This window comes from Microcaecilia unicolor, chromosome 13 (genome assembly GCF_901765095.1).
Source record: "Microcaecilia unicolor chromosome 13, aMicUni1.1, whole genome shotgun sequence".
Lineage (NCBI taxonomy): Eukaryota > Metazoa > Chordata > Amphibia > Gymnophiona > Siphonopidae > Microcaecilia > Microcaecilia unicolor.
Genome location: NC_044043.1, coordinates 42,394,146 through 42,419,427, shown reverse-complemented (window position 1 = coordinate 42,419,427; position 25,282 = coordinate 42,394,146). Strand labels below are relative to the sequence as shown.

At 43.1% G+C, this 25,282-nt stretch overlaps 1 protein-coding gene across 3 annotated transcripts in view; it reads right to left on the bottom strand.

Annotated features, from left to right (window-relative positions):
- Positions 1–25,282, bottom strand: part of MSI2 (musashi RNA binding protein 2) — a 621,300-nt gene that overhangs the window by 196,332 nt on the left and 399,686 nt on the right. For all 3 annotated transcript variants that reach the window (XM_030222541.1, XM_030222542.1, XM_030222543.1), the window contains one exon: positions 3,137–3,219. In XM_030222541.1, coding sequence (XP_030078401.1) covers positions 3,137–3,219 — 83 coding nt within the window. The remainder of the gene's footprint in view (positions 1–3,136; positions 3,220–25,282) is intronic.

The window sequence follows — 25,282 nt, the reverse complement described above, 5'->3', positions numbered from 1 at the left end:
GGGGAGCTGGATGGAGTAGATTATCTGGCCAATCAAGAGTGTGAAAGGAGGGAGAGGAGAAGCAACTGCCCTATAAAAACAGAGAACTCAGGAACAGAATTTAGGGCAAGATGCACTAAACCTAACGAGCCAATAACGAGTAGGTAGTAAACCCTGATGCACTAAAAGCCATTTTACGATGACGGTAGCAGCTAACGAAAACGGAATGCAGATGATTCAAAGGCTATTATAATGAGCTGCACAACCGTTGCAGGCTATTATAATGAGATGCACTACCGTTTTCCGATTCCCTTTACCGTGGACAACCTAACGGGAGGTCTGCACCTCTCGTTAGGCTGGGGCTGCTGTGAACGGGAGCCTAGAGACCAGTGGGAAAGTGTCTAACAACCATCTTAAAAAAAAAAAAAGAACAAACTGGGTGTCATGAGGGACGTTAAAAAAATGTTTTTAAAAGTTATGTCACCTTCGTTGAGGACGTACTTGCTCATACCGTACTTGTCAACAGTCTATTTGCGCTCCAGCTACAATCCTCCAGAGAAGAGAGAATCAGGTTAAGCTTCAGAACTTCACACGTACACGAGCAGACATGAGCCAGGAATATATGCAGCATCAACAAGGCTCTGCTCAGGAAGAGCGTGGACGATGGTCGGCCTGAACTGCAAGAAAAGTGAAGGAGAGCGCAGTTGAGGCCGGCCATCGTCCACATCTTCGATACCCGCCCATCTTCCGCCCCTAGGTCTCTCTCAGCCATTCATGGCTGTTGTTGGAAACAGGATACTGGGCTTGATGGACTTAGGTCTGACCCAGTATGGCAATTCTTATGTTCTTATGAAATGATGCCCTGCTACTCAAACCATTTGCCGGGCCTTCCACCCCAAAGATGGCAGGATTTCAAATCTCTCAATTCACCCTTACAGTGAAAGCTACACTCTTAAGAAGATGGTTCTCTCCTAACTACATCATAACTCTCCCCTATAGGCATCAATGCTAACCAAAGTCCTGTTATCATTCCCCCTCCACACACTTAAATTGTGTCATCCTACTAACCACATCATTCTCCCCCACCCAGGTCGAGTCTCATATAAGGAAATGAGATTCAATTAGAACATTACTGTAACCCCCTCCCCTTTCTCATTTCCACAGGATTTCAATTTGCTTTTTCCTGCTGAAGTTCTAAAGGATTGTTTTGTTTTTTTAATGAAAGTATTTCAAGGCCAGCGAGTTCCCCAAATATAGGCCCATGGGATGGGAGATAGAAGAATACTGCCACGCCAAGTGCAATTTCCATGCACTGATAGCCCACTCAAAATGGACCTATTTATACTGGGGGGGGGGGGGGGGCAAAGAGGAAGACATTTGAGAGGAGATCTAGCTACACAAAACAAACATTTCAATTGACTCCTTGGGGAAGGTCTCACAGGCAAAAGAAAAGAGACATACTCAGATTTAGAGGTAACAGGCTTTGCCATCATTAGAGGTAATGAATCTTTCCTCAAAGAGCTAGTAAAATTATCACACATTTTACCAGCAGTAGAAGCTATGGTTACAAAATTAAATCAGCTGAAAAGTAAACTGGAGAAAAATGACATTCATAGATAAGAGGCCAACCAAATTTCGGTTTCGGTCATTTCAGCCGAAAATGTATCTGTATTTTTGGCTAAAACTGAAATTATACGATGTCCTTGAAACTGGTACAGCCCCTGCTCCCTCCCTCCATCCCCCCCTAAACAGAAGCAGCTCCTTTCCAGGCCCCCCTCTCAGCCATATGCTTCCCCCCCCCCCCCCCCCCCCCCCCCACTCCAGGGCCTACTTTACAAGTGTTGGTGATCCAGTGGTGTAGTGATCCCCACTCGCTCCTGCTGGCTCCATTGTCAAAATGGTTGTTGTGACTTCTGGTGGCAGTCTCGCCATTTTGACAACAGAGCCAGCAGGGGCAAGGCAAAGAGCAAGCAAGGATCACTCCTGCCCCAAATGCACCATAGCCATTTGACAATAGAGCAGGCATGGGCAGGAACTTGTAAGGCAGGCCCGAAGGGGAGAGCTGACAGAGGAGTTGCTCCTGTTCGGGGGGAGGCCAACACTGATTAGGGGTTGCCTGTTCCAGTTATGTTTTTGTTGAAACTGAGCGATGAAATTGGGTCTCGGGTTCAGTTTGGGCTAAAACTAGAAAAAATGTTTTTTGTTGTCCTGTATTCATAAGTATGAGGATACAATAACTACAGTGATTTATGTGGGTAAAACCAGGTTTGTACACGTGGGCAGAGTTGGGCCTGGGGAGGCAAATGTACCTGCTTCCATGAAGGCATGAAAGTACGAGGGGCTACTTTATACCTTGTTCCACTCATAGGCCAAATTTTCATATCAAATCCCATGTAGGGTTTCTCCTTTGGCAATCAGTATGCAGTCCTGTGGAGTTGCAACCTCCATGGGAGGAGGGGGAGGGGAAAATTATTACCTTTATGGTTATACACCAAGGACAAGTTTGAGGGTCAGGCAGGAATATTTTTCATTGCTGTAGAACTGGCTACAGGTACACTGTGGTTTCCACCTGCTCTAGGATTACTGGATATAGAAAGAAGTGATCCGATCCAGAGGAGCATGGTCTATGATGGGCATTAGGTCTGCGTTCAGCCTAATCAATATACCCCAACCTTGTTTCAAGGCCTTCAGCCCAGGGCAAAAAATCACATTATTTAATCCCACTGTGTTCTACAAGTCCCTGCTCCTTGATCTGCCTCACCGTGTACATTACCCAGGCAGAATTTCCTCCCCCCCCCCCCAACTACCCATCCGCCATCTCTGCCCACAGACATCCTCATCAGTACCAGTTTTTCATGTCATCAATGCTGCATCACATGGGGTTACTAAGTTGGGTGGACTTCTTTTGAGGTTGTTAGAGGAGGGTGGGGTGGGGCTATACCGTCTCGTTGTGTTATAATTTCTGAGTTGTTTTGTGCTTAAATAAAACTAATAAAGTTGTGAACAAAAAAAAAAAAGGCTTAACTTTCTGAACCTTGACAATCTGCTGCCATCCACTACTGAGGCTGCCTACGCTATGCCTCACTAAAACAAAATCTCCTCTCCCACCCATCAATGCACATACATGAAAACTCAAAAACATAAAAGTAAATCTTACCATTTTATTATTGATTTCATGGAAATGAATTTCACAGACTTTTTCCACAACATCTTCATTTTCAAATGTCACAAACCCAAATCCTTAAAAACAAAATAATGGGGGGAAAAAAAGAAAAACAAAGAGGTTAGAAGAAAACAAGGTAAACAGATATAAAATAAATTAAGAATTTCATTTTGAGACACATGCTGAAGTTTAAAGTCATTTAAGAGAGTGAACAGGGTATAAAAGCAAAATATGCACTACAAGACTAACTTAATGAACCAGCAGAGACGATCTAATTTTCACCTCTTATTCCAAAGCCTGCTTTAATTAATCCCAGTTTTCATTATTAGCTGTAGATTAAGCCTTTGAGATGTCAGTACGTGCATGTTCTTGTAGATGAGGGATGCTCTGCATAGACCCCCAGTGGGCTCATGGTACCAAGTCCAAAGCTACCCTTTCGCCCTTATGGAACACACAATCTACATCCCTTGGGTAATCTAGTTTTTTTTGTGTGAGTGTGGGGGGGGGGGGGGGGCACTATGGAACAAGGGTTTCCCCTTAGGCCAACTTTGCATCTCAGTGTATGGGATCTTCCCATACTTCTGCATCAATTCTGGCCTATTTGTACATTTCGAGGCCTCGTGCAACAATTTCTTCTGTGTCTGAATCTCTGTTTCCTTATCTCAAAGCAAATGTACATCAACACTTATTTGAGGAAAGACCATTGGCTAGATAAATGAAATTTAGAAAGAAACTAATTCCATCAGCATTAATATACATATATACAACACAAACAGGCATATATATCCAATAGTTATACAAATCACCAATATCTCAGTCTCTACGGAGCCAAATTTCAAATAGCTGCAGCTACTTTTTCTCATGGACTTTGCCCAAATTCTTAAAAGAGGAAATACATGCATAACTTCCCTTTGAAACTTGCCTAGGGAAAGAGTATGTTTATATAACTGAAGACAGGACCGAAGTTGCATCAGGAGTGCTCACAGTGAGCCAGGGATTTGGGGGAGGGGGTTGAAGGAGGAAAAGGGGTCCTCACCTCTCCACACCCCATCCCACTTATCCTGTGCTCGCCTTGCATCTTCTCTAACCTATTTTCAGTTATCTTTCAGCTGATCTCCAAGCATCAGCAAATCCACTTCAAAATAATTCAGTGTGGGGCCAGCAAGTTCCAGTGCTCTGACAGGTCCTGTGGCTCCTTACTCCCTCCTCTCCCATGTGCGAGAAGAGAGGGTGGGGCGCCACAAGCCCTGTCGGACTGCAAGGGCTGCAGACCCTGCTCAATTGTGAAAAAGTAGATTTGGTGCTGCCACTGCTTGGGTGTTAAGGCATGATTGAAGCATAGCAATGACAGCAGCACTCCAGTGCCTACCAGAAGGTGGAGCTGGAGGCAGTTGCCATTAGGCATATTTTCAAAGCACTTAGCCTTCCAAAGTTCCATAGAAACCTATGGAACTTTGGAAGGCTAAGTGCTTTGAAAATGAGGGATAATGTCACCTATGCCAAATCCAGGCCCACCTACAAAGTTTACACCTGCCTTTTCTGCAGGGACTTTCTCTGCCCACAAAACTGTATGAATTGCTGTTACTCCCTAACCCTGCAGTGGAAATGCCTGCCTTGGACATGGGTAAAAGTCTTTTATTGTTCACAGGAAAGGTAGTCTTTTATTTTATTTATTATTTATGTAAAATATTTACAGCCCACCATCTCTAAAAATCGAAGGTGGTTAACTAACATACAAAAACAAATTAAACACACAGTACAAACATCCATTAAAAACTATACATAATAAAAATCTAACCATACACACTAAGGACCCTGTTTACTAATATGCGCTAGTGTTTTTAGCGTGTGCTAAAAATTAACGTGCGCTGACACACCCATATATTCCTATGGGTGTGTCTAGCATTAACGCACACCAAAAATGCTAGCGCACCTTAGTAAACAGGGCCCTAAATTACTATGAACTTAAATATATAACCAGAACAATCAAAACAAAATTAAAGATAACATTTTTAAAAATCTGAGTTGAAACTTTAGTACTAAATGCCCGCTTGCAATTACGTTTTCCATGTAAATGTATTTTGATTTTTAAAGACAAAAAAATGTGTTCTTTGAACCTCTTCAATTGCGTAGTTTCTTAAATGCGCAGAGTAGCATGGGTAATGATCCAAATGATTAGCTGACCAATTATATAGGGGTTAACCTGTATCCTTATTTGTGATATATATAATATATATATATATTAATCCAACTTCCTTTGGAAATAATCTTGGACTCTCCCATTATTAGTGGACTGTTTAATCAATAAGTAAAAATTTTCCTTTGATGTTTTTCTTAGAATATATATAAGTTGTGGATATTGATGTATTCTTTCAAAGATTATAATGTCCTTGTCTTTAATTGAAAGTTATAAATAGATAAAATAAAATAAAAAAATTTTATAAAAATCCTTCCATCCTGGTGAATAGCTTTTGAAAACTGTATTACCAGATTTTCAGTTGGTGCTTCATTGCTAGCCTTGTATTTATTTATTTGGATTTATTAACCGCCTTTATGAAGAGATTCACCCAAGGCGGCACACCAACTATACAGACTGACCGTGACCATTCCCGCACTATCCATTTAGCAGATGGAAACTGTCACTTAACAGATCATTTGTGGCACTGCATTTACACCTCCCCTAACTGAACCCACAATTATATGGATTATATTTGTCTGTTTAAGCTATTTAAATGGCCTGATATTATTTACACAATTTTTAAAATTCTACAGATAGGGAGTTATGTACTGGTCACCTGGTACAGATTTTGGCATCATAAGCATAAGGATAAAACATTTACCAACAGCCTTTACAAAACTAATACAGGGGAAAAAAACCAGACTGAGGGCAGATCCCTGCAGTACATCTCTATTAATTCCCCTTTCCTCTGTGTGAGCTTCTTTTACCACTACCCTTTGAATCCCACTTAACCACTTTCTAATCCAGTCACTTACTTTAGGACCCATACAAAGGGTTTTTCAGTTTATTCAATTGCCTATGTGAAACTATGTCAAAGGCCTTGCTGAAATTCAACTACACCACATCTAGTGATCTTCGCAATCCAACTCCATGGTTACCCTGATCAAATTTGTCCAAAAGTGAGAGGGCCCAGGTCCCTGTGCACTGCTCCCCCCCCACCCCCACCCCCCACCCCCACCCCCACCATGGCTAAGCCACTGTGCTAGAGAAAGTTATTGCAAACTGAAGTACGTAGCCATGTCAGGGACAGGATACTGAAACTGAGACTGTGCTTGAAGGAACTTTATTAGAAGTAAAGAGCCTGTGAGGAGACAGGGCTGATTATTTCCCTTACGTACATAAAAGTGCTTTGACCTTTACCTGCAACCTATGTGTGCCATATTTTGTGAGGTCCTGCAGGCAGCTGCTAGCCACACTGCCACAATTTATTTTACTTTATTTATTTAGATTTTGCTCACACCTTTATCAGTAGTAGCTCAAGGTGAGTTACATTCAGGTACACTGGATATTTCTCTGTCCCAGGAGGGCTCACAATCTAAGTTTGTACCTGAGGCAATGAAGGGTTAAGTGACTTGCCCAAGATCACAAGGAGCAGCAGTTGGGTTTGAACCGGCCACCTCTGGATTGCAAGACCAGTGCTCTAACCACTAGGCCACTCCTCCACTCCACAATGTCACACATCCCCAGGCTCTCATTGTTATTATAAAGCCGGACCTATGTCACACTTTTCAAATTACTTCTGTCACTGAAGAATGTACACAGAACCCAGCATCATTACGAGATTACACAGTCAGTTGACTGAAAGTCACCAAACAGGTCCGAATATTGGCATTTTACTGTGCCGTGCTTCACGACTATCATCCCGATCGTCAGAGCTATGAGAGGAGCACCGTGCCAAGAAATGAAGATTGCTCAGGCCTGAAAACCATTAATTGCTTGATCACAGGAAACATCTTAATCATTAATAACTATAGCAGATTTCACAGCTTTCATTCCGACCTCTGTGCTGGCTGGAAGACAAGAGAGGGCATGTAAAGGAAGCTATTTATAGCCAACACACAGAAGAGAACAAGAACATGTTTCTGCTTTGAGCTCATATGGAATCCAAGTTTCAGAATGTTTCACTTCCTTCCCCAAATAGTGACGGAAAAGGTTACAAATGCCACTCCAGTATCAGACTTACCCCAGGTTCTGAAAGACTGCCAGAGAGAAGAGTGCAAACTGCCTAGAATGGTAGATAGACTGTTTTAAACAAAATAATCAAATCTTACACCCTTTTACACCAGGCAGCTGTCTCCAAAGTGCTGAGGGAGGAAGGAAAGATAAGGTGCATTGGGGGGGGGGGGGGGGGGGGGCACCTTTCTCTCCTCCAACAATTTCCAGAGCCACAATTTTCCTTTCCTACCTAGCCAAGTTTTGTTTCTAAGAAATATTATTCCCTCTCTCTTCCTACTCAAAACACAACCTAAGTAGGGGGTATAATTTTAATTCCGGAGCCTTGACCCTGGCTCCTTGGCCGACTGGGGTAATGCACTGTAATGTCTGTGGTCCCCTTGCTGAGTTGGTAACCTCTAGGAGTCGGGTTTAGAGGGAGAGAGAGTGGGTTTAAAAGGGTGAAAAGAACCGCTGGAAGCTGTACAAGAAGACTCATAGAACCATGTCGCATTAAAAAGTGGTGCCGGCCTATCTGGAAGTCCAAAAGTATCAAGAGGAAACTGGGGGATAAGGAGGGCAGCAGAAGCAGCGAAGAAAAAGTCCAGTTTCTTTTAAAGCAATACATTCGTCCCAAGGTTTAAAAACTGGTAATATTCAAGCTCTCTAGTTCTTGTGGCTCCAAGCGAGTATGGGTATACGATCTAGGTGCACACAATAAGTTATACAAATTGAATTCGCAGCAGGACGACATCTTGACATGCAGAGATTGCTTTTCACCCTGTTGACTGGTTGGGACATTCTAACAAGACCAGCGGAGAGGCATATAAACTACATGCCTCAGCTTGGATACACCATCCTCAAAGTCATTGTGTCCATCACTGCCTGAGGAGCACGAGTAAAATGAGAGAAGAACCCATTCTGCCTGAAGCCCAGATAATGCACTTTTCGCATCCCAGTGCATTTCTCTTGTTCATAAGACACTTCAGTACAGGATATTTCTTCGCAAAACTTTTTATTCACATTCACTTGACTTGTATAAATATCAAGGCCTGCGTCAACATGGCCAAATTTCACCAATGCTGCTTAAGGACAAAGACACTGTTACCAAAACGCTGTTTCAACTCAGCGCTCCTTATCTCTTAAGATTGGCGAAATGCAGCCATGCTGACATAGGCCTTGATATTTAGGACTAAAATACAAGACAACCCATGCATCCAACTTCTCTTACATAGGCACGCGCCTGTGGAACGCATTGCCACAAGTGGTGAAAACAACTTATGATCACCTAAAATTCTGAAAATTACTAAAGACTCACCTATTCGGAAAGGCATATCCGAATGACCCAACTTAAGTGACTCAACCCTGCAACACTTCACTATCAAAGATCGTTTTGGACATTGACAAACTTTTACCTCAACCCAATTTGATTGAATCTTATCTTCCCTATCCTAATACAACATTTTGTACTTATCCCGCACCGGAATTGGTGAATGCCTTCACGATATTATGTAAGCCACATTGAGCTTGCAAATATGTGGGAAAATGTGGGATACAAATGTAACAAATAAATAAATATTTATACAAGTCAAGTTTGAATGTGAATAAAAGGTTTTGTGAAGAAATATCCTGTACTGAAATGTCTTATGAACAAGAGACATGCGCTGGGATGTGAAAAGTGCATGTTGAATGCCCCCCCCCCCCCCCCCCCCCCCCCGCATGTTAAGGTTTGGACTATTTGAATTTGATTTATCATGAAGCCCAGATAATGACAGCAGTAAAGCTTAATCTCCCCCTTCCCAACTATCTTCCTACCCATATGCACTGACTTATTTGGAAGTTCAGGCGCTGGTGTTGTCTCAGCTTGACTATTATATTGCACTTTCCACTGGATGCTCACAATCATCCTTAAATGTTTCAAATTTCACAAAATGCAGCTGCAAAATTGATCTGTGGAAGACATAAGTTTGAGCATCCTTGACTGCGATCTCTTCATTGGCTTCCTATTGAAGAACGATATAAATTTAAGCTCTGTATTTTTGTCCATAAATTATTTTACGGTTTTGTTCCAGATTATTTCGTGGAGTTATCTTCAGTAAAAACAACAATTCATTCTCTTAGATCTAAAGATCGCTGTCAGTTACAGTTTCCTTCTGTGAAACATGTGAATTATAAATCTTATCATACTTCTGGCTTTGTCTATTGCTCAGTACAATGCTGGAATTCCCTTCCTTTGGAGTTTAGACTGATAGAATCATAATTACGTTTTCATAAATTGTTAAAAGCTCATTTTTCCCCACTTATTGTAATTTTTGGTGATTAATATTCTGAGATAGAGATTTTAATTTATGATTATTATGCTCTTTGTATATTTACTAGTGATGGCCTAGTTTTATTTTGTAATCCACATTGATCCTAATTGGTATACAGTGGAATATAAATTTTGTATTGTATTTTATTGTAAACTATCCAATCCCTACAAAAAAAAAAAAGCTCAGGATGGATTACAGTTAAACCAACACACAATAATCATCATACACATACAACGAATAAACATCCCTTAACAGTAAACAAACACAACAGGAAATCATAACGATTTCTCTCAGATTCTCTGGGATATCTGGGCACTACAGCATACTAAACAGTTGTTTGCAGCCATCTCTACTATAATAAAAAGCACCTCCAATGTTCTGAAGCTGACTCCGTGGCTTCACTGAAGTGAAGGGTTCATAAGGTTTGTCAGATTCGTGAATCTGTCACCATCTCTCTCGGCCCCGCCCTCGCGCCTCTGATAGGTCCGTTGCCCTCGACGTCATCACGTTTTGACGTCGAGGGCGGCGGACCTATCAGAGGCGCGAGGGCGGGGCCGAGAGAGATGGTGACAGACTGACGAATCTGACGAACCTTACCAACCCTTCACTTCAATGAAGCCACGGAGTCAGCTTCACAACGTTGCAGGTGCGTTTTGTTACACTACACAGCTCCCTAATTTTTCACAAACATTGCAGGGTGGCTGGAAGGGGGGGGGAGGAGGGGGGAAACTACCCTGGAACTGGTAGGGAGGGAGAGAGGGGGGCAACGACCCTGTGGGTGGGTGGGTGGGTGGGTGGGTGGGAGGGAGGGCGGACCCTGGAACTTGGAGGGGGGCCAGGCGGACCCTGAAATTGGGAGGGAGGGGGAGAGGGGGGGCAACAACCCTGGAACTGGGTGGGTGGGAGGGCGGACCCTGGAACTTGGAGGGGGGGGGCGGGCAGACCCTGAAACTGGGAGGGAGGGAGGGGGCCCCTGGAACACACTCTCATTCTCACACACAATCACAGCTCCCAAATTTTTCACTTAAACATCGCAGGGTGGGGGGAGAGGGGGGGGCAACGACCTTGGAACTTGGAGGGGGGGTGGGCGGTCCCTGAAAATGGGAGGGAGGGAGGGAGGGAGGTGGCCCCTGGCACACACTCTCACTCTCTCTGACACACACACACACTCGCACACAGTCTCTCTCTGTCACACACACTCACACATTCACTCTCTCTATCACACTCAGACATTCACTCTATCACACACTCACTCTCACACACACACACTCTGAGGAAAACCTTGCTAGCGCCCACTTCATTTGTGTCAGAAACGGGCTTTTTTCCTAGTTTACTAAATAATTGCTGCCGTTAGTCATTAATCTTGTGGGAGCCAGTGAATTTGGACCTGAGGACTTCTCCAGTGAATACAGTGGCAATTGAGTTCGCCTCTTTGGTGTCTAATGCCACTTCAAAAAAGCACTACAGTTATTCTCCTGAACTGTCTCACCTCGTACATTTGGGTTTGTAAAATGCAGCAAATTACAAGTGTAAGTGGCAGCAAATACATGCATATGTTGCAAAATAGACTCGTATACGTATTTCCCAGCAATAACATTTGTAATTTAACTTATATAAACTCTGCTAAGAGCCAATTACTTTTCATGCTGTATGTTTCATTGATCTTTTATTTATAAAGGGGCCCTTTTACTAAGCTGCGTAAGAGCCTACTCGCATTACAGCATGTGCCAAATTGGCACTACCGCCTGGGTAGTGCGAGCCAGGCAGTAATTCTAAATTTGGTGTGCGCTGAATCCCGTGGTGAACAGCAGTTGACGCAGACTGCATACTTACCACACAGCGTGCAAGACCTTACCGCTAGGTCAATGGGTGGCAGTAAGGTCTCAGGCCAAAAATAGATGCGTGCTGGTTTCAACTTTAGCGCATGCCCATTTTCCGGCCCCTAACAAAAATGGCCCAGTGCACGCCCAAAAGACACGCTCGCATTACCGGCCACTTTTTACTGTGGCTTAGTAACAGGACCTCATAGTGTTTTAAATCTTTTTACTGTTAAAATTTAAAAGGAGTAAATTTTACATTTTTTGGACCATTAGAAACGATGTATCGCAAACATACAATTAATACTGCTAAGCTCTCGCCTCTAATCATCATCAGTCCTCAATCCATGTATGACATTTGTATGAAGTCTGACCTCTGTGGTAAGTAAATTAATGGAAACACTTGTAAAACAGTGAATAGTGAGGTTTCTGGATTCTAATGGATTGCAGGATCCGAGGCAACATGGTTTCACTAGAGGCAGGTCTTATCAGACAAATCTGATCAATTTCCTTGACTAGGTGACCAGAGAGCTGGATTGAGGGAGAGAGATAGATGTGGTGCGCTTAGATTTTAGCAAAGCCTTTGACACAGTTCTGCATAGTCTACTTAAAAATAAACTGACTCCCTCAGTATGAGCCCTAAAGTGACTGACTAGGTTAGGAACTGGTTGAGTGGAAGACAACAAAGGGAAACAGTAAACAGGGCTGCATTATGACTTTTCTGGCCCCTCCCTCAGTGGAACTTAATATAGGACTGAGCTTTTAATCTGAATTGTGTGCATATTTTATTTGTATTTTATGTTTTTGTATTCTATTTATTGTGTATATGTTCAAGGCCAAAAGGCAAGGCATGAAAACAAATAAGTTCTATTTCATTTGTATTCTTTCTGATTAAAAAAAAAAAAAAGGAAACATTTTCATGGGCTCTAGGCACAGTGCCTAATGGATGTCTACTCTGCGCTGGTGGTAAATGGGGAGTTTACTCTGAGCAAATGGAGATTACAAGTGATGTACCGCAAGAACTGTTCTTGGTCCAGTTCTTTTTATCATTTTTGTGAGCGATAAGGTGGAAGGGTTCTCTGGTAAGGTTTGACCCTTTATGGATGACACCAAAATCTGCAATAGGGTAGACACCCAATTGTGTGACTAACAACTTTGCCTTACCCTTCACTACCAATTATAATGTTCTAGTACATATTGTGTTGTCATTGCAAGTAGTATACCATGCCATACTTTGTATTGTTCGAACATTTTTACTGCTCTAATTGCCTATTGCTCATGTTTGATCTATTCTTACTGTACACCGCCTTGAGTGAATTCCTTCAAAAAGGTGGTAAATAAATCAATAACAGGAGAAAGGATCTAGGAAAGCTTGAAAAATGGTCCAAAGTTTGACTGCTAAGATTTAATTCTAAAAAAATGCAGGGTCATGCAGTTGGCCTATAAAAACCTGAGTGAGCAGTAGAGTTTAAGGGTGAAATACTTCTATTCACGAAAGAGATGGAATTGGGGGTGATAATATGTGATGATCTTAAGGCAGCCAAAATAGGTAGAAAAGGCACAGCAAAAGCTAGAAGGATGCTTGGGTGCACAGGGACAGGACAGGCCAGCCGGAAAAAGGTGATAACGCCTCCGTATAAATCTCTGGTGAGACCTCATTTAGAGCTGTGTGTACAATTCTGGTGACCACATCTCAAAAAGATGTAAACAGGATGGAGTCAGTCCAGAGAGTAGCTACTAAAATGGTCAGTGGTCCAAGTCAAAGTGTATAGGACAGACTTAATGATCTCAATATGTATACTTTGGAAGTAAGCTATACAAGGAGATATAATAGAGGCATTTAAATACCGCCAGGGCATAACTGCACAGGAGGTGAAAGTCTGAATTGAAAGGAAACTCTAGAAATAAGAGGAAATATGATGAAGGTGAAAGGGGACAGACTCTGGAGTAACCTAAGGAAATACCTCTTTACGGAAAGGGTAGTGAATTTGTGGAATGGTTTCCTGGTGGATATGGTGGAGCAAAGACCTTATCTACAGTGGTGGAAATAAGTATTTGATCCCTTGCTGATTTTGTAAGTTTGCCCACTGACAAAGACATGAGCAGCCCATAATTGAAGGGTAGGTTATTGGTAACAGTGAGAGATAGCACATCACAAATTAAATCCGGAAAATCACATTGTGGAAAGTATATGAATTTATTTGCATTCTGCAGAGGGAAATAAGTATTTGATCCCCCACCAACCAGTAAGAGATCTGGTCCCTACAGACCAGGTAGATGCTCCAAATCAACTCGTTACCTGCATGACAGACAGCTGTCGGCAATGGTCACCTGTATGAAAGACACCTGTCCACAGACTCAGTGAATCAGTCAGACTCTAACCTCTACAAAATGGCCAAGAGCAAGGAGCTGTCTAAGGATGTCAGGGACAAGATCATACACCTGCACAAGGCTGGAATGGGCTACAAAACCATCAGTAAGACGCTGGGCGAGAAGGAGACAACTGTTGGTGCCATAGTAAGAAAATGGAAGAAGTACAAAATGACTGTCAATCGACAAAGATCTGGGGCTCCACGCAAAATCTCACCTCGTGGGGTATCCTTGATCATGAGGAAGGTTAGAAATCAGCCTACAACTACAAGGGGGGAACTTGTCAATGATCTCAAGGCAGCTGAGACCACTGTCACCACGAAAACCATTGGTAACACATTACGACATAACGGATTGCAATCCTGCAGTGCCCGCAAGGTCCCCCTGCTCCGGAAGGCACATGTGACGGCCCGTCTGAAGTTTGCCAGTGAACACCTGGATGATGCCGAGAGTGATTGGGAGAAGGTGCTGTGGTCAGATGAGACAAAAATTGAGCTCTTTGGCATGAACTCAACTCGCCGTGTTTGGAGGAAGAGAAATGCTGCCTATGACCCAAAGAACACCGTCCCCACTGTCAAGCATGGAGGTGGAAATGTTATGTTTTGGGGGTGTTTCTCTGCTAAGGGCACAGGACTACTTCACCGCATCAATGGGAGAATGGATGGGGCCATGTACCGTACAATTCTGAGTGACAACCTCCTTCCCTCCGCCAGGGCCTTAAAAATGGGTCGTGGCTGGATCTTCCAGCACGACAATGACCCAAAACATACAGCCAAGGCAACAAAGGAGTGGCTCAGGAAGAAGCACATTAGGGTCATTGAGTGGCCTAGCCAGTCACCAGACCTTAATCCCATTGAAAACTTATGGAGGGAGCTGAAGCTGCGAGTTGCCAAGCGACAGCCCAGAACTCTTAATGATTTAGAGATGATCTGCAAAGAGGAGTGGACCAAAATTCCTCCTGACATGTGTGCAAACCTCATCATCAACTACAGAAGACGTCTGACCGCTGTGCTTGCCAACAAGGGTTTTGCCACCAAGTATTAGGTCTTGTTTGCCAGAGGGATTAAATACTTATTTCCCTCTGCAGAATGCAAATAAATTCATATACTTTCCACAATGTGATTTTCCGGATTTAATTTGTGATGTGCTATCTCTCACTGTTACCAATAACCTACCCTTCAATTATGGGCTGCTCATGTCTTTGTCAGTGGGCAAACTTACAAAATCAGCAAGGGATCAAATACTTATTTCCACCACTGTAAATCAAGAAAGCTCAGGACAAGTACATAGGATCTTTAATGGAGAGGAAGGTATAGTAGTTGGTATGGATGGGCAGGCTGGATATGCCATATGGTCTTTATCTGCTTTTATTTTCTTGGTTTCTGTTCTGCACACATTCATTCAGCTATCCAGACATCCTTCTCAATCCTGTCCCAAAAAGTGGATGCCATCTGTGAACATTTAATACCTAATTGCCACTTTCTTTAATAATGAGGTTACAATAGATATCAAACAACAGTAATGTCCCTATCTTGAAGAACATTTCTTACGGTTACAAACTGAAGTTTACCCAGCAGAAACAAGGGGACTCATGCCAATATCATTCCTCCAACACCTTTTGCCTCTAACAGCTTTAACAAGCTTACATGGTCCACAGTACCAAACATAGGCGCCAACTTTTCAAAATTATTGGGGGTGCTAAGCCCAATGGAAATAACCCCTCCCTGGATACATACAAAGAATTTTCTCAATATTGGGGGTGCTCAAGCACCCACAGAGTCGGCTCCTATGGTACCAAATGTGCAACTAAGATCTAAAAGAATTAGAACTGCATCCATCCCCCTCAATTCATTCTCACTTCCTAGACCTTTCCCCTCTCCTCTATATTTCATTAGCGTTTTATGAAGACATGGCAGCTTGTATGGACTGTAATGCTGTTTCAGCTTCCAAGCATTAGACACTCCTCCACCTTAGATCCCTTATTTACACTCTCTCCCTGTTTACGCCAATACTTTGGCAGCTGGTCCCATATAAACTGTAATAAAATGTCTTTCAGAAAATGAAGACAAGCCAAGCATAATAATATTAAAGCCTCTGTCAATTAATTCTTCTCCGTCTTGATAAATGAGCTTCTCTTCCTTCCATTAATAATGAAGGGGGGGAGGGTAGAACCCAAGAAACTTGACACAGCTTTAATTTATTTTCTCAACTTGCCTGGTCATATTTCTTCTTCCCATTGTAGAGCTTTTCTGAAGCTGCTGGGAATTGCAAGTGGCTTTTCCACAGTCGATGGATAGATTGGTGTGAATCAACACAGTTCGACGTTATTCACAAGTCTTTCCCCCCTCCCCACCCTTAATCAGAAGGGAAAAAAGTTACTTAATAAGCTATCAGGCACCTGAGGCTGTCAAACCACAGTAAAGAAAGCAAAATCAGAAAAAAAAATACAAAAGCATGCTGGGACACTGAATAATTCCGTCAATAAAAACCACTTTAATATTCTCAAATTCAGCTTCTAGTGACAAATCTCAGCCAGGAAATTACAACTTGCAACTGATATTGTTTTCTCCTTTATTTACTTCTGCATAGCCTCTCTCCTTACACACTTCAGGATCCATCCCTCTATTTTCTCTGATCTTGTACCACGTTACTTTCACCCCATGCTCTCCTCCTGTTTATAGGCCAAACACTGAAACAAACTCCCTAGTCCCCCCTCTCCAACCACCACCACCATCCATGGCTCAAGAATACCTCTTAGAGCCACTTTTAATGTTATGCCTTCAACAGCCACCAGGTGGCAATAGACAAGCATTACTTGGTTTTCCCTATCCACTAGGATTATCAGTGTTATGAAAGAAGGACCCCTAGCCCAGTGGTTCCCAAACCTGCCCTGGGGGATCCCCAGTCAGTCAGGTTATCCACAATGAATATTTGTGAGGGAGATTTGCATGCAGTGGAGGCAGTGCATGCAAATCTCTCTCATGAATATTCATTAAGGATACCCTGACAACCTGACTAGCTGGAGAGCCCCCAGGACAGCTTTGGGAACCACTGTCCTAGACTCAATCAGAAGGTTCAGGAGCCTAACCAGGAAAGAAACCAAATGTTCAATCTGGCAGTGTGGAGCATTGGGTTGGCCCTATCTTTACTTTTTTCACACCATCATGTTTAATGATTGACTCATGGTCAACTGCCAGGTTGCTCCCTTCACCATTTAACAGCCAAAGGTTGCAGAATCTCATTTTAGAACAGGACGGGATAGTTTCAAGTGGATCTTATAGCTGGTGAAAGAGGTGTCAGATTGACAGCCCCCGGAAGCCACGGTCTTCTAAATGTATTCATTAACAGGTCCAGCACCGACAGAGCAAGCGCATCACATCAACGTCCATCAAGTCTGCTTTGAAAAGACCACATCTGGAAGCGAGAAGGAGTTCAGTCTCTATGTTCACTCAGTCCTTGACCCCTCTGCTCAGTCTGCCAAGGCAAGTGTAAATTAGTGCCAATCGCATCCAGACACCTGTCCCCTAGGAATTAAACTGAGCCCAACAACTGAAATCACACAGATTACTGAAGAGAAGATAGAAAGATGCAATGCAGAAGGTCGGGACAGATACAGAAGATGCACTGGAAAATGCTCAGGCAGATAATCTCACATGCCATCAGACACCCTTAAACTGTAGAAATATATATATTTAAAAAAGAAAAAGACAATTCTTTCACTTTTGTTTAGAAAAGAGAAATAAATATACTTAATAGAAAATGGAAAAATAGCTTACTTGAGATGTCAAAGACAAACAATTGAATGATGGCAGTGGGGAAGGACAGAGCTTTTGATTATGACCTTAGTGAGCAGCAAGATCTCTTAACACATTTAGAACGAGGAGAAGAAGACAAGGAATTGTATATATCTTGAACCTGGATTCGTAGATGAGTGTGAACAAAGCAGAGGCTGTCATTATAGCAGAAGAAAAATCTGGAAGAACAGAACCTCTGGTCAGGGTCGCTGACTAAAGAGGATTGTTGAAGGACAAAAAAGACAAACCTTCTCAGAATAGTAGTTGGGGCTTTGAGTACCTCAATGAATATGCCTGAGATACATTCACATACAATGGAAGCATTGCATGCTTATTTATTATGGTAATCCTAAAATCCTGACTGGCTAGGAGGGGCATAATTGAAAGGGGCGCCCGAGTTTTCCTGAGGATGACCTCACAGGACGTGCCGGCGAAGGGGCGGGGAAACCCGTATTATCGAAACAAGATGGACATCCATCGTTCATTTCGATAATACAGTCGGGGACGCCCAAATTGTGAAATTTAGGTCAACCTTAGAGATGGTCGTTCCTGATTTTCGGTGATAATGGAAACCGAGGACGCCCATCTGAGAAACGACCAAATGTAAGCCCTTTGGTCATGGGAGGAGCCAGCATTCGTAGTGCACTGGTCCCCCTCACATGCCAGGACACCAACCGGGCACCCTAGGGGGCACTTCAGTGGACTTCAGAAATTGCTCTCAGATGCATAGCTCCCTTACCGTGTGTGCTGAGCCCCCCAAAACCAACTCCCCACAACTGTACACCACTACCATAGCCCTTAGGGGTGAAGGGGGGGCACCTACATGTGGGTACAGTGGGTTTGTGGCGGGTTTTGAAGGGCCATCCCCGATTCCCTCCGGTGGTCATCTGGTCATTTAGGGCACATTTTTGTGACTTGGTCGTAAGGAAAATAGGACCAGATAACGTTGTCCAAGTGTTCGTCAGGGACGTCCTTCTTTTTTCCATTATCGGTCGAGGACACCCATGTGTTAGGCACGCCCCAGTCCCACTTCCGACACGCCCCCGTGAACTTTGGTCATCGCCGTGATAGAAAGCAGTTGAGGACGCCCAAAAATCAGCTTTCGATTATGCCGATTTGGGTGACCCTGTGAGAAGGACGCCCATCTTGCGATTTGTGTTGAAAGATGGGCGCCCATCTCTTTCGAAAATAAGCCTGTAGGTGTGCCTCCAGGAGAAGGTTGAGTTGCACTGGTTTAGAGGGAGCTGGGCAGAGTTGTGATATACCCACATCAGTGGTGTAGCCAGAACTGATTTTTAGGTGATGTGTAAGGTTAACTTGGGTGGGCTCAAGGCAGTGCAGATCTTGACATCACCTCCAGTTCTTCTTTGATTGACAGGTGCCACTGCCATTGACTGGGTGTGCCTAATTCCAAGGACAGAAAGGAAGTTTTCACCCTCGATACACATTTTATATTATAAAACGAATACATGCAGGATTACAAGCACACATTTACACCTTCTTTGGAGCAGGTGTAAATGTGTGTGTGTCCATTTGCATGCTACAAGAGCTAGTTCTGGGAGTCTACTTTACAAAGACATGTAGGCCTCTATGTCAGGCTTTATATGACAATGCCATCTGGGATTGGTCTGTTCAAATGTATTCTTTTGGTTGATGGGATATAAGTTTGGTCTATAAAATGTAATGACAGTTTTTCTTTGATATAGACGCTAGTAACAGAGGACCTATAATGAGCCGTCTATCCCCCATCGTTTATCGTTTATTCATTTTACTATACCGTCTCAAATTGTGGTTACATCTGGAACAGTGGTAGCTCAAAACCTGAATTATGTCGAAGATGGACTAGATTCGAGCTCTGCTGATTGCACAAGAGGTAAGCACTGAACAAAATAACTTGAAAGTTTATATGTTTGAGCGCTATTGAGCTTATTTGGATGATCTGTATATTAGATGCTTGTGTGAACTAACATTTTTACGAAGATAATAGAAAGAAATTTAAAGAGAAAAAGTGGATAATGAAAATGTGAGCATAACTGGGACTTTTGTGACCAATGACACTTTTTGGTGAATAAACCAACTAAATCAGTGGTTTCCAAACTTTCTCGGGTCACGGTACCCAAAGGCTATACATTTCCTCTCAAGTATCCCTCCCTCCAACAGTATTGAGTCCTATCTTTGCTGCTGGGGATACCCAGACCTTGCCAGCCAAAGAGGTCCACTGCCCGAGGCCTGAGCTCCATGCTTCTACTGCAGCAAGCAAATCAGTGGCATGCTTCAGCCACCGACACCTGCATTCCCACACATGCCCTCCTTCTCCTCCCCTTTCCATCCAGCATCTGCCCTCTTTCTATCCACCCTTTCATCCAGCCTCCGCCCTCCCTCTCTCCCCACTATCATCCAGCCTCTGCCCCATCTACCCCTTCCACCCAGCTTCTGCCTTCTCTCTCTCCCCTTCGATCCAACCTAAACCCTGTCTCCATTTCTCCCCCCCCCCCCCCCCGCAATCTAGCATCTGCTTCCTCTCTGTCACTCCTTCCCCAACACACACACAATCTGCTGCTTCTCTAGACCAGCAGCAGCGGCAAAGCAAGTTACAGCCACCGCAAGGCTGGACCGTCAGCTACATGTATGGAGAGTCCAGTCTTGCAGTAGCTGCAACTTGTTTTGCCTCTGCTGCTGCTCATCCAGAGAAGTAGTAGTGGCTTGGGTGGCGGGCGGAAGGGATGGAAATATACCGCTGCACTCCTGAGAGTTTGTTACGGTGCAGAGTTTGGGAACTGCTGAACTAAGCTGATAGCCAAAAGGTATTTGCACATGTGTGAAGGTCCTCCTATTGCTAAGAAATGTATATTTATCAAGTAACTATACACTCGTTATTTTTATCTTTGGGTGAATTATTTCCCAGTACTTTGGGATCTGTGGATATTTAGGGGGTCCATATACTGCCTTTCTGTGGTACAACCAAAGCAGTTTACATATTCTATGCAGATAAAGACCTGAATGGTCCATCCAGTCTGCCCAACAGTCCAATTCATTATCAATTCTAGATTAAACCAACAATGAACGTGATATTATATACTTGATCATGGTCTTTCTTTGTTGATTCTGGGACATAGACCATAGAAGTCCGCCCAGCTCTGTCCTTATGTTCAAACTACAGGAGTTGCTGTCAAATCCTATTCAAATCTGTCTTGTCATTTGCAGGACACAGGGTACTTTCTCTGTCCCTACTGGGCTCACAATCTAGTCACATTTTGCAAAGAGTGTACCACTTTGTTCCATCCCAATCATACAGATCATGGAGGACTAGCCTAGTGGTTAGAGCAGCAGGCTCTGTTTATGAAGGGACTGCTCCGGTTCTAGTTTAATCGAGTGATTCATCGCATTATTAATTTTGTAAGAAGTGGGACAATCATCCATCTTGTCATCATGGAAGTTTTAGTTGCTCTTAGTTGGTCTCTAAAATCAGTACCCCACTGAGCCCTGACGCAGGCGCTGTGCGCCGAAACACGACCCGTGTTGGTCATTAAGGAAGAAATTGATGTTCAAAGTGTATTAATAAAGAAATTGTGTCCTGATTTTGAAGGCTCCTGGTGCTTCTCTTTGATATCAAAACCAGGAAGCCAAGGTTTAAATTTTGCTTCTCCCACTGATGCTCCCTGTGACCCTGCACAAGTGGTATACACTTAGATTCTACTTAGACAGGGAAATAACTCATGTGCCTGAACTTGTAACTCATCTTGAGCTAGGATTTGGAATGACAAGTAATTAAACTTTAAATCCAAACTAATTCAATCCAAGAGGTGTCAGTCTTAAGCCAACAAACCAAGTTCTCCTCTGTACAATTCTCTTCCTAATGCCACCTGCTCACCTAGTAGGAAAATTCCTGTTATGTAACAGGCAGACACTGAAAGAAAGCTCTAGGAGGAACGTGGAAAGTAATACCTATCCAACTGTTTCTTGTAATAAAAATACTGCCAATTTGAGATATCTCATATTTGGTTTCACTATTCTATGGAAAGAGGAGGTCTACCATAGTATATCTGCGAAGGAAGGAGCATGCTCTTAAAACTAAACCAGTCTACATCCATCTTGAACCTGGAAATATGGATGAATGTGAACGAAGCAGAGATTACCAGCACAGCTGGAGAGAAGGCTGGAAAAGCAGAGAGCCTCTGGCCTTGTGGTATGAAAGGGAACCACCTCCTCCTCCCCCCCCCCCCCCCCCACTTCATGTTACAAGCCATACTAAACTAAGTGCTACCTGATCTTCCTTTCATCAATTTTTCATAGAAACAAATCTTCATTAAAATTGCAACCTGTAAGCAAACAGTCAGGCACATAATTGTTATAACGTGTTACACTGATTTACGAAATGCCAGTATCTTCATAACATTAATTAATAGGAACAAGAACCAAGGAAGACTACAGCAATTCATAAAGACAATTCAGAAGACAATAGGGCTGCATTTAGCTAACCACAGACTGCAAAGTCAGCTCATTGGCAGACACAAAGTTAACAAGAAACCCAACATCATCTTTTAATCATTGTCCTGAAGATGATGTTTTGACAGTCCACTGGCTATGCTTAACCTAGTCAGCAAGGCAGATAAACTACAAGAGAACCGAGCTTATTGAAAATAAACAAAATAAAGTTAGTCTTTGGTTAATTATACATAAATATTGCTTTTACCATCTGAGTTCTCTTATTAAAATTAACGAGCAGTAGATACTGTAGAGACCCATTGCTCAGATAACTAACAATCCCTTCTAACACACAGGTTGGGTTTGGCTGGTGCCAATGCTCCTTTCCCATTTAAACACCTTAGTCCTTGCTAATGGCTCCCACAGGATGAACAGCAATTAACAAGGCTGAGATTGCTTCAATAGTCCCTCAAGAGTCCAGGATTCCTCCAGGCTTGTATCTACACCAAGGTAACCAACCAACTTGATTTTCCCTATCACCTCCCTCTTTCCTTTGTTCTACAAGGAAAATCACACTCAACTCAAATGTCTTCTTTGCAACTGGCTCATCTGTTTAAAATATCCACAGTCTGTATTTTCTTGTCTGCTCCTGTGAATTCATTCATTTGATTCAATGCTTTTTACCCACCACATCTTTGCCCCAAATTATCCCTCCAAATAGCATTTGCAAGTTATGCCTTCTCTTTAGTGGAAATATAGAACAATGATTCTGTAGCTCCCAGATTTAAATCTCAATATGGCTGACAGTCTTTCATTCATTCATACTGCAGCAGAACATGCTTATCCACTTCTACCCTAAGTACATAAGTAATGCCACACTGGGAAAAGACCAAGGGTCCATCGAGCCCAGCATCCTGTCCACGACAGCGGCCAATCCAGGCCAAGGGCACCTGGCAAGCTTCCCAAACGTACAAACATTCTATACATGTTATTCCTGGAATTGTGGATTTTTCCCAAGTCCATTTAGTAGCGGTTTATGGACTTGTCCTTTAGGAAACCGTCTAACCCCTTTTTAAACTCTGCCAAGCTAACCGCCTTCACCACATTCTCCGGCAACGAATTCCAGAGTTTAATTACACGTTGGGTGAAGAAACATTTTCTCCGATTTGTTTCAAATTTACTACACTGTAGTTTCATCGCATGCCCCCTAGTCCTAGTATTTTTGGAAAGCATGAACAGACGCTTCACATCCACCTGTTCCACTCCACTCATTATTTTATATACCTCTATCATGTCTCCCCCTCAGCCGTCTCTTCTCCAAGCTGAAAAGCTAGCCTCCTTAGTCTTCCTTCATAGGGAAGTCGTCCCATCCCCGCTATCATTTTAGTCGCCCTTCGCTGCACCTTTTCCAATTCCACTATATCTTTCTTAAGATAACATTTTATCATCTCTCTGACCTCATGTGCAACTTTCTTTAAAATAGTCACCTTATTTTCTAACTCATCTTACTCACTTAACCTTATTTTCTAACTACTCTTACCTATGTATATGCTCCTTCTTTGCTTATACCCTGTGCTATCTATTAAAATATTCTATTATAGCATACTATGCCATACTTTGTATTGTAATTTGAATATTATTACTGGTGTAATTGTCTATTGCTTATGTTTGATTTATTTTTACTGTACACTGCCTTGAGTGAATTCTTTCAAAAAGGCAATAAATACCCAAGCTATATAAATTCATAGTTATAACTAGATGACAATTCATATATCAAATCTGTATGTGAACACATACTTGTGACATCAGCGTTTGGTGCAACCTGAGACCCTCTCATTAACCTGGATAGGAGATGGCTGCTTTATACCCTACCTCGGCATTTCCTAAACCGTGTGCCGCGGCAAATCCCAACTTTCCTCCCGCACTGCTACTGCAGACAGCAGCGGCAGAAAAACAACAACCAAAGCAAGCGCATGGCTGCAGTAGCAGCCTTCAAGTATGTGCTGTCGAACTGGAAATTGACGTTAGCGGAGGCAGAAGACCAGCAGAGCAGACAGCGCATGCCTGAAGGCTGCTGCGGCCCCGTGCTTGATTTTTTTTGGGGGGGGGGGTTTGGTGCGGCCACTGGGGACAGGGAGCAGACGGTGTTTGGGACTCACAGAGGTGACTGCCAAGGAGATTGGATGAAAACAAGAGATGGGATGAAGTAAAAAAGTTGAAGCCAAGGTCAGTCTCTGTTTCCCTTCCCATTCAAGAAAAAGCAAGCAAACCTATGAGCTGTTGCATCCAAGTTGTCATTCTTTATTTAATCTCACTTATAATTTTAAACATGCTGGCATGTGCAGCATACAGACATACAAAGAGGAAGTATAATAACAGAACAACAACTCCTCATAGGTAGAGAAGTAATTTGTTATAAATCGTAATCAGTATGTCATTTGAAGGGGCTGGTTATAGGGACACCCTAGCACTGTTATATTTGTGCAGAGAAAAAGATGGAGACCTGTGTGGCTGGGGGGGGGGGGGGGGGGGGGCGGAGACCTGTATGGCTGGGGGGGGAGGCGGAGACCTGTGTGACTGGGGGGGGGGTGCGGGGCAGAGACCTATGTGGAGGGGGGGGGGGGGGAGCGGAGACCTGTATGGAGGGGGGGGGGAGGGAATTGCTCGGACACTGCCCTACCTAGTGAATAGCTGTGTGTCAGTCTTTGGCACAGTGCCCCATGATTTGCAGTTTTGACTGAGGATTTATAAACAGCACCCACCCAACCAACCTTCAAACTTAACTCTGCTCAATCCCAAGGCCACTTCAAAGCACCAGTGGTAGTTTGAAGAACCACCGAGTACAACTACTGTGTACATTCGCTGCTTTGAAGACCATGGAGGGAATTTTCCACTGTCAAATCGTCTACTCTTTATTACTAAATTTCCCAAATATTAAGCTTTTCTCATGTCAAAACCCTCTTTATTGTGTTTGACAATACAGATAATCACATGCTGTATGCTCTAGGGTTTTGAAACCGATGCAAGCTAACAGTAAGGGTTTTTCTCCCCCCAACCCCCCCATTGAGATTATTTACTCATGTCACATAAAAGCATTTAGGATAAAATATATTTTTAAAAAGTCATAAATCTAATTGGAGGATTTTGCTTGATAAAATGGTTTTGTATTTTTAAACTTGGTTCTTAGCAAGTCTGCTCAAGGAAGCAAAGTGTTTTGAGATTAGATGCAATGTTTGGAGCGTGGGGGGAAG